At 54.2% G+C, this 12,067-nt stretch overlaps 1 protein-coding gene across 8 annotated transcripts in view; it reads left to right on the top strand.

Moving 5' to 3' along the window:
* The window catches only part of KATNIP (katanin interacting protein), a 183,871-nt gene that overhangs the window by 164,615 nt on the left and 7,189 nt on the right, over nt 1–12,067 (top strand). For 6 of the 8 annotated variants that reach the window (XR_014145280.1, XM_081819792.1, XM_081819790.1 and 3 more), the window contains 4 exons: nt 1,900–2,077; nt 6,556–6,721; nt 9,508–9,665; nt 11,196–11,260. Coding sequence is in view for 6 of the 8 variants with exons in the window: in XM_081819792.1 (XP_081675918.1) it covers nt 1,900–2,077; nt 6,556–6,721; nt 9,508–9,665; nt 11,196–11,260 (567 nt within the window). In the remaining 2 variants the exon portion in view is untranslated. Of the gene's footprint in view, nt 1–1,899; nt 2,078–6,555; nt 6,722–9,507; nt 9,666–11,195; nt 11,313–11,704; nt 11,814–12,067 lie in introns of all 8 variants that reach the window. The other 2 variants (XR_014145281.1, XM_081819791.1) reach the window with 1 other exon arrangement.

Raw genomic sequence — 12,067 nt, 5'->3', positions numbered from 1 at the left:
TGTTGGCCCGAGTGACGGGGAGACCAGGCGCGCCTGGCTCCTTCCACGGCAGGACTCCCAAGTGCAGCGAGGCGCACGTGTGCGCTTTCCGTCCTCTGCCCGTCCCTGCCTTCTCTGCTTCTCTCCCATTGGCCAAAGCACATCACGTGGCCCAGGCTCAGGGAGTGAGAAATGGACTCCCACTTCTGGATGGAAAAAGCAGCAGAGTCACATTGCAAAGAATCTGTGGCCATTTTGCATGCTGTTGGTACCGTGAGAAGCTAGAATGTGCCCGGTACCATGCTGGCCATGCGTCATTTCCATCTTCCCCCAAGATGTCCTCCGTGCTGCCTCAGCACCATGGAGAGCAGAAGGATCAGAGGCTGAGTTACAAAACGTATGTTGGAAATGACAGGTGTGTAGGAGAAGAAGCCGATCTCCAGGGAGACTGGGTGGCTTGGCCTCCCTGGGCTTCTGCCTCCACACCTGAGCTCAACTGGGTGGGACCACGTGACATCCAGGCGGACTTCTGTGAAAGTTGCAAAGGGTGTGAATCTTCTGAACACAGCCCCCCAGGAGGGTGCTGGAAGAGGCTCCAAATTCTCCCAGGGTAGAGAGTTCGCTCAGGCTTAGTTCTGCTCTAATGGGAGACCAGTAAGGAAAGAAAAGTTCTAGCCAAATACCTGATAGGACCTGACCAAGGGCTTCATTCGGTTTGAGCTCTCTGGGCAAATGGATGACTCACCTGGGCCGTATTGCCCCAGGACCACAGAGGGTCACTTCTAGATGGTCTCTGATGGAGCAGGGGTGAGGCGGGGGCAAAAAGATGGAGGTATAGTTATAAAACACTTCCTTACCCTGAATCCCAAGAAGTCTCGAGATAGTGCCCAATTTGTATAAAATATCCATTCCTGATGTGCTGTATCGACGTAGCTGCCTACAAGCAGTTACTTATTTAAACAGTCCATCTGGACTGAGCTCCTGCTATGTGTCAGGCACTGTGCCAGGCTTTGGGGACACAAAGGTCTAGCAGATCAGATGGGGTTTCTGCCCTCAGGGAGCTCACCTCTGGCAGGGCAAACGGGTACCTCGGGTCACAAGATCACGGCGGTGACCAGGGCATAGAGTTCACATTGACATGGCAGGCTGTGGATGGAGTTTTGATGCAGTCAGAGAAGTCAGAAGGGCTTCCCTAAGGAAGTGAGTTGGGATCTGAAGGGTGAGCACAACTAGGCCGTGTGGGTTCCAGAGGGAACAGCATGGGCAAAGTCCCTGTGACGGGAGAGAGGAATGGAAATAGGAATGAGTGAAAGACTATCTGGGTGGAGCCGCGCCCCCTCGTATAAGATGAGGTTAGACAAGTAGGTAGAAGCCAGATGGACAAGGCCTGTTGGCCAAGCAGCACGGGAAGCCGCGCTAGGGTGTTAAGCTGGGGGGAGGGGCAACGTGGTGGATGCATGAGAAAGGATCCAGGGCCATGTGCAGGTTTAAAGATTTTATTTATTTATCTGAGAGAGTGAGTGAGAGAGAACAAGCAGGGTGGGGGGAGGGGCAGAGGGAGAGGGAGAAACAGACTCCTCGCTGAGCAGGGAGCCCAAGGTAGGACTCGATCCCAGGACCCTGGGATCATGACCTGAGCTGAAGGCAGAAACTTAACTGACTGAGCCACCCAGGCACCTCCCATGTGCAAGTGTAAACAACATTGGTCCATTCATCCTGCAGACATTTCCAGAATATCAGCGGTGTCCCAGGCCTGAGGGTCACTAAGAGAAAAGGTAGAGAGACCGCCCCGAAGACACTTTCATTTGAGTCTGGGTTTTCAAGTTGGCAGGGGCTGAAGGTAGCTCCTTTTCCCGTCTCCATCTTGGGCCCTCCTCCGGAACCTCTGGTGTTCATGGGCCACTCTTCCTCCTGTTACAGGCCTTCAGCTGAATTTTACTGCCTCCTGGGGGGACCCACACTACCTGGGGCTCACGGGCCTGGAAGTGGTGGGCAAGGACAGCCAGGCACTGCCCATCAGCCTGCACCAGATCTCTGCCTCCCCCAGAGACCTAAATGACCTCCCTGAGTACACCGATGACTCCCGGACCCTGGACAAGTAAGTATCTGTAAGAAGCCACCTACACAGACCCCCAGAGCCATCCCCTCCCACCGCGAGCAACAGAACACTCTCAGCCCCTGAGAGGCGGGGTCACTCGGGCTCAGATGCAGAGCCGGGCCTCAGGGACCTGCTCTGAATCTTTGACTCCAGAGTCAAACATCAAAGAGTGTTCCCTATTGCACCTTCCCCAGCCACCCCATGAGGCCTGTGGTCTTCCCATTTTATTTATTTATATGTTTTTAAGTAGGCTCCCATGCCCAGCGTGGAGCCCAACACGGGGCTTGAACTCACAACCCCAAGATCAACCCCTGAACTGAGATCAAGAGTCAGACGCTTAACTGACTGAGCCCCCCCAGGCGCCCCCTGTGGTCTATCCCGTTTTAGAGTCAAGGGAAACCAAGGCTTGGGAAAGGGAGGTGACCCCCTCCCGGGGCCACACGGCCAGAAGCGGTGGGCAGAGTTCTGCTGCTCCCAGACACAGTCATGCTTTGTGTGTCCACCATGCTCAGCGTAGGGCCTGGAACGCCAGCAAGAGCTTGGCAGGCCTCTGCTGGGCCGGCTCTGCATCTGAGCATGAGCAACGCCCCCTCTCGGGGGCTGAAAGCTTGCCATTGCTCATGGTTGGAGGGGATGGTTCTGGAAGTCTCGGCGGGTGGCCGTGGGCGCTTTCCTCTGCTTTTGTCTGATTTCATCAGCCCAGACTGGGGCCAGTCAATAAGAGGGCAAGCCTGGGATAATAGCATCAGTCCATGCGCCCATCACTGCAGACGGGTGCTGGCCCCCTGCTCGGGACAGCTGCCAGGCCTGGGCTCTGCCTGGAGGTGTAAACAGGAGGAGCCTAGAGGGGTCAGAGGGATGAGAGTTCCAATTCTGGCTCGGCCCCTTGCCAGCTAGTAAGTTTCTTAACCTCTCCAATTACGATAGTAATTGGATAGTAATAAAATTATAGTGGCTATTCCTAGAGCCCCGAATAAATGCCAGACACAGGGCTACACTAAGCAGGTTAGAGATACTCATCCATTTACACCTCAAACAGCCCGAAGAGGCCCCCACTTTACAAATGAAACTGAGCTACAGAAAGATTAAAAACTGGCCAGAAGTCACCGAGACTAGTTTTGAAGGGCAGAGTCATCTGAACAGAGGTCCATGGGAGATCCACACCCATGCACCTAACCACTGACTTCCACTGTCTCCCCCTGCCTCGCTTGCCTTATCAGTAGAAGGGGATCACCACACCACATCTGCACCCCCGGCCTGGTCTTGATCACCTGCAGTCAATGGTAGACCTGCTTCCTCCCTGCTTTCCCTTCAGGGGCCCCTTAACTGTGGCCCTCACACCTGCTGTCCATGTCTGCTCATGAACCACTCGGCACTCCGCATCTTGGCAGATCACCCATATACTTAGGCCTGGACCCCACAGACCCAGCTCCCACTGCAAAAGTGATCAGCACATGGCCGGCCCCACTTGTTCATCCACACCCGCCCAATCACCAAACCCCTCCACCCAGATTATATGATCACAGCAACTCCCAAGCCTGATAGCACTTCATCTCTAAACATTCTGGTATGTAGTTCTAAACAATAAGGACTTTAGAAAAGTACTATTATTACACCCCAAAAAATTAATGGTGATTCCCTAAATTAGACACCCAGCATGTTCCTGTTTCCCTGAAAGTCTCCTCATCTTCCTTTTTTAAGTTTGTTTCTTAAATTGAGGTCCAGATAAGGTCCATACATTGTGATTGGTTAGTTTGAGGTCCAGATCCATATGTTGTGATTCTTTGATATGTCTCTTAAGCTTCTTATAATCTCTAGGTTCCCTTCCATCTTTTTTCATTTTTTTCTTACAAATTATCTGTTGAAGAAAGGTTTGTTGGCCCTACAGAGTCTGGACTGCGTCTCCATGGTGTTGTTTAACCTGTTCCTCAGGCCCCTGTATGTGTTGTAAATTGTTCATTAGATCTAGATGCCTGATCAGATTGAGGTTTGACCACTGGGGCAAGACATGACCTGGGGGTGTGGATGTCACTGTGATTTCCCTTCAGGACATATAGAGTGTGTGGTGGTGAAGCTTTTTGTGACATTGGCGGTCAGTGCTCAGTGGCTAGATCCACTTAGTTGCAAGATGGTGGTGTGCTGATCCTATCATTTTCTTTTTTCACCAACAAAGAGAAATTTTTCTTCAATTATTTGGTTACCCTGAGGTACAATGCAAATAGGAAAGGCAGTCTAAATGCTTGGTTCTTTCCCTTTGTTTTTCAGTTTGCAAAATAAAAAATTGTTTCCCTGGCATACTTTTTTTTTTTTTTTTAAAGATTCTATTTATTTATTTGACAGAGAGACAGCAAGAGAGGGAACACAAGCAGGGGGAGTGGGAGAGGGAGAAGCAGGCTTCCCGTGGAGCAGGGAGCCCGACACGGGGCTCGATCCCAGGACCCCGGGATCATGACCTGAGCCGAAGGCAGACGCTTAACGACTGAGCCACCCAGGCGCCCCTCCCTGGCATACTTTAAAACGTTTGTGTTCATAAATCATGGATTTAAACAGACTATGTTTGAAGGGTTTCAATTTATTGCAGTTTTTATCTTACTGATGCTCTTAGATACTGAGAGCTCCTGGATCCTTTTTTTAAAATAGTAGTCTGTAACAGCTTTCCTGCTTTCTGATGTCACAAGATAGTCCAGGCTCCCCTTGTATATTTCTTGTTCCAGACGTGGAATCAGCCATTTTTCCCAAGAAGCCTTGGTTCCTTCTAGCGGGAAGTGGTATTTAGAGACCATAATCTAGCCACTAGAGATGCTCATTGCTATTGGGTTGGTCACAGTTTCTAGGCTTTTCTGTAGACAGAGCTGGAAATATCTAGATATTCTTAGGGGTGTCTGTAGGGACTTCCCTTCACCATTGACTATAAAGACTTCAGCAACTCTCCCTACTTTCAGAATTGGGTAGCAGTTTTGCTATGGAGGCAGCCCCATGTCTAGGACACAGAAGTAATTGCTTTTAGAAGGAAATGGAAGGTTCTGTAGTCAACCTAATTCCACAAACACCTCCGTTTTAAATTGCTGAATTTCCTCAGTTTTAAGATGCCAGCAATTGTAAGACACACCATCCATCAATTTAATAACAGCCTTTTAGAGAAAAAAAAGAAACATTACCTCCTTGGATGAACACTTAGATTGTAAAATTTATTCCAAATCTAGAACTTTAAGATGTAAAAGGAAAAAATAAAGTTTATTTTTACATCTAGGAATTTCTCCCAGCTCAGCAGCCTCAAAGTCACCAGGAAATTAGGAGGGAGTGGGGGGAAGGGTTACCCAAGAGGCTGAGAGCTGGGCCCCTGTTCCTGGGGTCTGGGCTGCGGTGTGCTGGGCAGTCCAGGGCAGTCAGTTTGTCTTTGAGACAAATACAGGCCAAGTTGAGAAGGATGAGGCAGAGGATGTTCAGAACAGGAGAACCAGAAACTGGCCAGGATAGGATTGCGGGCGAGGTGACGAGTTCATTCAGAACAGCGGCTGAGAAGAACACAAAGGTGCTAGGGGCTCCCTCCTAAGGGTGGGGGGCTTCCCTAGGCTGTCCAGGCTGGATGGTTATGGGCCAGACCAGCTCCCCACAGACATACCTGCCCCTTCTTGTGCTTTTCCCACACCAAGAGCTGCCAAGTTCACCCTAGTGCCTTAGCATCTCTCTCACTGGGCACCAGAAAGAAGGAATCGAATTCTTTCAAAATGTACCATACAATCATGGAACACTACATACATACATACATACATACATACATACATACATACATACCATAGAGCCAATACAGCATTTTACAGAAAGTCTGGAAAGTAGAGAAAAGCATCCACCTTCCATTCTCTCTGACACGAATGTGTTTTTCACTTTTGCATAGTCTCTCCTGGCCCCTGTCCTCATCTTCCAGCATTAAAATCGTTTTCCATGTCACTGCATCATCCTCATGATTATCGCATTAACAACTGTATAGATTTACTTAACCCTTTGTATTTTGAGACCACTTGGGTTTTTTCGGTTGTTGGTTTTTTTTTTTTTTCCTTTTTTTGCTGATATAAATAAACAACACTATAATGAATATCTTCATGCAGATGGCCTTTCCAACAGGTTGAACACATTTTCCTTAGAGGAAAACAATTCCAGAAATGGGATCCCCAGGTTAAAGGGTCCTGAAAGATGACACATGTCCCCCCTTTATTTTAAACCTTGATGATCGCTTTGCCACACCTTTAACAGCACAGACTGTTACTTTTTCCAGTTTCTTTATTTTGTCTGATTTTACAGATGAGACGTGGCCCCTCACGGTGGCTGTAATGAGTCCCACCTCCATTTAACAAGCCCAGTTCGGCCACACGCCAGGCAGGGTGCAGGGGGCCATAAGGAGGTGTAGACCCCCCCACTCTGATTTCTCCCACAGGTCTTGGCTGAGCCCCATCTCACTGCTCCCTCCTCACTATTCGCAGGCTAATCGATGGAGCGAACATCACCATGGAGGATGAGCACATGTGGCTGATTCCTTTCTCGCCTGGCCTGGACCACGTGGTCACGATCCGCTTCGACAGAGCCGAAAGCATTGCTGGCCTGCGCTTCTGGAACTACAATAAATCTCCTGAGGACACCTATCGTGGGGTAAGCTGGGGAATAGCAGCCGCGCTCAGTCCACTGTCAGGGAAACGGCACCTTGATGAATGGCTGGTGTGGCTGCCGGAGAGGAGCATAAATCTTCCAGAACTTTCCAAATGGAGCTGGGGGGTTACAGCCAGGGAGAGAGCGCACTGCTATTTGCTTCTCCTGCAACCAGCAAATGTGGACTTGAGAGCCCAGGGCAGACTCGGGACACAGAAGTGCTTTGTTTCTTCTGGGGGTCGGGCGTCCTCAGCAGGCCCAGCCCCGAACCATAATGGTGGATTGGGGCCCTGTTGTTCATTGAGCGCTTTGGGGGCCAGGCCCTGAGCTGTGGACTCTGCACCCATTCATTCTCAGGGGACCCTCGGCCCAGCCTCTGGGAGGCAGGTGTTATTCCCCCGCTTTCAGGGTATTACAAACTGGGGTTCGGAACAGTGCGTTCACTCGTCCCAAGGTCACACAGCGAGCCCCAGTGCACATTTGCTGGGCTCAGAGCCCACACTCCAGTTGTTCTGTCCTGCTGCTGGGTGAGACAGAGCGGGGACCCCTGCTGCACGGCAGAAGGAGAACACCACAGGTGCCCTTTGCATGGGCTCTCCTGTCCTCGTGTGACTCTGGACTGTGGGACGCTCATCCCCTCCCACCACAACACAGAAGTGATGGTAATATCGTCACCTGAGATACGGCAGCAGTGCCTTTGGGGCCCTAAAGTCACAAGGCCCTGGTCCTAATCCCCGCTCTGACCCCAGCCAGCTGTGTGACCTGTGGCGAGTGGTCTGCTTTCACTGGGCCTCCGTTTCCCCATCTGTACAGTGAGGAGGAAGAGGCTGATACCTCCCTTGGGAAGGTGGTCATCATCCTCTGCCACACGGCCGTTGACAAAGCCAGGCCTCAGCCTCGGGTCCCGGGAGCCCTGGGTGTGGTTCCCCACCACGCACATGCCACGGAGTTTCTCCCACGGGCCCCGTAGAACTGGGGGGGGGTTGCCAGCGTGGAGTCAGCGGCCCCCAGGCGCTCCCCTTCTGGGACGACAGATCCTCCCGGGCCGCGCTGGCGTCTCCCTGAGTGTGCTGTCAGGTCAGCACGTTGAGAAAGGAAGATATATTGGCATTAAGAACACATTCTTCTGGCTCAGCTCGTGTCTCTGGGCCTGTACATTCCCGTGAGCGAATCAGTCCTTCCAGCTAAGGCTTGTGACCTGGATTGGCTGCCTGGAAATGTTGGACCCAGAGCCCCCACTTCCCAGGCCTGGCCGCCATCCGCGTAGGCGCGGGCGACAAGTGGCCTCCGTGGGAGGAAGGAGGTGGGGAGATGGGCAGAGTCTGGAGGGGGAGATCCCACAGTGCTGGTGATGGAAACTATGCGCCTCCCCGGGAAGATGCCTCGGGTGCCTGTGTCCCCCAAGGCCCTCTGGGCGCCCTGGTGACAGCCCCTGGCGTGTGGTTAGAGCCGGGCCCTACACGCTGGAGATGGGGCTTCAGATCTCTGCTGCGTGTCCTTGGGCAAATTGCTTAGCCTCTCTGAACTCCTAGTCTCCGTGGCTGTAAGATGGAGGTGATAATAGAAGCTCTGTCCAAGGGAATAAACAGAGGTGTGGGGAAGTCAGGGGCACTTCCTAGAGGAGGGGCTGGCCCTGGAGGGGGGCCTTCCCGGACCTCTGCTCTGTCTGCTGCCAGCTTCGAATGGCCAGCTCCATGTCCTGCTGAAGAAGGATCTCCTCTTTCGAGGCGAGCCAGCAAAATCGCAGGTGTCTCCGCTGGTTGTTCTGGTCCGGTTCCATGTCCCTGGTCATATGACCAGTGCGTGACAGTTCTGTTTGTCCAGGTCCAGCCCTTGGGCCAGGGTCTGAATCTGCCTTGAGCAAAGCCAAGTGGGGAGATGTAGGACAGCCTTTGGGTCCCCATATCAAGCCATACCTGAAGCCATTTACCCTACACTTTTTAGGCTTACATGACCTGTGACCAGCTGCCATGCAGGGGCTCCCGAAATGCTGAGGGAATGAAGGGCCCCAAGGGCCTTAGTTAGTTAGCAGTGGGACCCAGGCAGGGCCCCTCTCTGCACGGAGGAGCTCCCCTGCATCGCCTGGAGGTGAAAATCTACCAGTTTGGTCAGCAGTTGGGCCCACGTTGCTCACCACGAAGATGCAGGGAGTCCCGATTCCAAAATGTGTGGTCAGAGAGAGAGAGTGCTGGCCCACTGCCCCTCTCTGCTCACCCACCACCCCCCTGCCCAAGGGAAGCGGATGAGCCACTCCAGACCCTGCCGTTCAGACTTTGAGATTTACTGGTAGATCCTGGCCTCCGGCTGGTAAAATCTGTCCTAGACCAGGGGAACATGTTGGCCCAAATCTGCCAAGGATGCTGCTAGGGAGTACCCGCCCTGAAAGCACGAGCTTGGGGCTGTGAGGAGGAAGATTAGGAAGGGGCTCACCACGTCGTGCCACCTCAGGCCACTGTGGCCGGTCAGATGGGGGGCAGTGCTGGGCCAAGTCAGGTGGCAGCCCTGAAACTTGGGGGCCACCATGGCAGGGGCCACACCTGCCTGGTTCCCTGCTATCCGCCCAGTGCTCAGCACAGTGCCTGGCATGGAGTGCGGAGGAGGGGTACCTGGCCAGGTGGTTCTGGTCTGAGAGAAGGGCCAGACCAAGCGATGTCTCAGGCCTGGGGGCTCCGTGAGGACTCCCCATCATGTTCGGCCCGCTCGGGCATCAGCACCTGTCGGCACGTGCCGCTGACCTGCACGCTGGCTGGCCTCCTTTCTTTAGGCATGTTTCTCCTTTTGTTTGCTAGGCCAAAATCGTCCACATCTCCCTGGACGGCCTGTGTGTCTCGCCTCCAGAGGGCTTCCTCATCCGGAAGGGGCCGGGCAACTGCCACTTTGATTTCGCTCAAGAAATTCTCTTTGTGGACTACCTCCAGGCTCGCCAGCTACCCCAGCCAGCCCGGAGGTGAGGGCGAGCAGCGGCGGGAGCATCCCCTCCCCGTCCCCGTCCCCGGGCTGCTGGCTTCACGCATCGCTCTGAAGTCGCTACCTAAAGGTTTTGAAATGATGATCAAACGCATCGCTTTTCAACTTGGCGGTTTTCTAAAGCTCTGCCAAGCCTCCGCGGAAGCCCGTGGGATGTGCCCACCTTGTCTGGGGATGTTTGGGTTCCCCACAGTCTGGAGTGCTTGAGCTTTTTTAATGCTTCGTTGCACTTCCTGCTGGGAAAAGAGGCTCCAGCCTGCGTTCATTCCAGAAATACCCGCCGGCCAGTTCAGGGAAGGGCCTTCTCTCTCTTGGTCCCGAGTTCCTGGTTTAGGAAGATTCCTAAGAGAGGAAATGAGAGCCTAACATTTCATGGGTGCGCTGGTATCTTTTGGCCCCGTCTCAGCTGCATTAAGTTTATAACAATTTGTAAATGCCACGTTCAGTTTACTCATTTAATCGCACCCCCCTTCCCCCCCACCCCCTCACCCCCACCGATGTCCAAATGCCAGAGGCCAAGCTCACAAAACAAAATGAGTTTCCCTCCACTGTGGCTGGGATCACTTCTTGGGCCAGTCATTGAGAACAGCAACTTAATTATAACATTGCCCTTGAAATTGAAGAAAACCAGCAAGGCCTGGAGGGTACTGGCCTGGGGACCAGGGAGAGAGGCCCCAAGGGAGGAGTGTGCAGGGGGAGAGAACCCTTCCTCCCAAGTGCCGGATCTCTTCGGAGGCTTTGTATTCATCCTTCAGGGAACCCTTCCACCCACCCTCTGAAGAAGGGGTTATTATGCCCATTTTACAGATGTGGGCATTGAGGCCCCCGCTATTGAAGCCACTTGCTTGGGATCACAAAGTCAAAGCCTGCAGGGTACGCCCCACCTTCCAGCCACCTCTCTCTGCCCGCCTCCCATCCTGCCCCACACCACAGGGCCTTTGTTCTGGCTGCTCCTCTGCGGGGAAGGTTCAGCTCTGATCTTTGTGTGGCCGCCTCCTTCTTAGCTCAGGCGCCGGCTCCCAGACCACCCCCTCGGGTAGCCTGCCCCAGCCCGGCGCTCCCTCCCGGCTGCTGCCCCAGCATGGGTCTCGCTCAGCTGTCAGCACAGTGTGGACTTGCCTTGTTCATGGAAGGGCAGGAGGGCTGGGTGGTTAAGAGCGGACTCCAGAATCGGACAACCTCAAGTCACATCCCAGTTCTGCCCCTTGCCAGCTACGTGGCCTTCAGCAAGTGACTTCACTTCTCTGTGCTTGTGTCCTCACCCGCAAGCCAGGGCTATAAAAGTACCCACCTCCCGGGGTTGTTTTGAAGCAAGAAGAGTCCATATAGACAAGCCCGAGGTGCCCAAGTCCCCCGCGGTGGGACGGGACTCCACAGTGGGCACACACTTCATTGGTCGGTCCCCACTGCCAGGGAACCCCCCCCACCCCGCCACCACCGGGGGAATAACTGACCAGCCATCAGGGTCATCGCGATCTTCTGCTTCCTGTGCTGTTCTGTGTCTTTTTAGGCTCGACTTGCAAAGCCTGGAGCGGGCGACCATGGACTACGAGGCGCCCCTGATGCCCTGTGGCTGTATCCTCCTCCCACCTGTCTGCGCATCCCAGGCCCTCGGGGGTCGCACCCGGTACCCCAGGAGAGGGCTTGGCCCTTGTAGCAGTGTTGGGGTTCCAGGCAGGCCATGGCCGAGGAGCTGGGGCGCCACGCTGGGAAACCTAGGGGACGGTGGGAGGCTTCCCGGGGCGTTGGGTTCACTGGGTGCTGCTGGGGCGGGGGGCGGCGACAGGGTTCCAGACCCCACCCCCTGGCCGGCTGAAGTTTTGGGAGGCAGCGCAGGACTCCAGCTGGGAGGGGCCAGAGAAGCTGGAACTCTCCCCAGGGACTGAACTGGGGGCTGTCCTTGGAACCAGGCAGGGAGGAGGTGAACATAGAAGCAAGGATAGCCCCAATTTGCTGGATCCTTCCCTGGGCCTGGCACTGTCATAGTGCGTGGCGTTATTAACTCAGTCCTCGCCACATCCCGGTGCAGCGGTGCTGCGAACATCCCCATTTCTCAGCTGAGAACACGGAGGCCCAGAGAGGCGAAGGAACTTGCCCAAGGCCACAGAGTTGGGAAGGGGCGGGGCAGGTGAGTGAACATGAGCAGCCTGGCTCTTTCAGTAGCTTGTTCTCCTGGACCGACTGCCCGTGGCTAAGCCACCTTTCCTGCCCTGCCCTGCCCGCCCCTGGCATGATGGGAGCTGGTGGGGGATGGGGCTGAGGACTGTGGGACGCGGTCAGCAATGGTGGCTCACGTGGCCCTGGCCCATCCCTCCCGCTGCTCCAGAGCTCATGGATTTCCCCCTCTTAGCCATCCCCCCACCCCCGCACCAACCCTGCACA

Source organism: Leptonychotes weddellii, chromosome 5 (genome assembly GCF_054177405.1).
Source record: "Leptonychotes weddellii isolate Sample4059 chromosome 5, ASM5417740v2, whole genome shotgun sequence".
In the NCBI taxonomy this organism is placed as follows: domain Eukaryota; kingdom Metazoa; phylum Chordata; class Mammalia; order Carnivora; family Phocidae; genus Leptonychotes; species Leptonychotes weddellii.
This window is presented reverse-complemented; position numbering and strand designations above follow the sequence as displayed.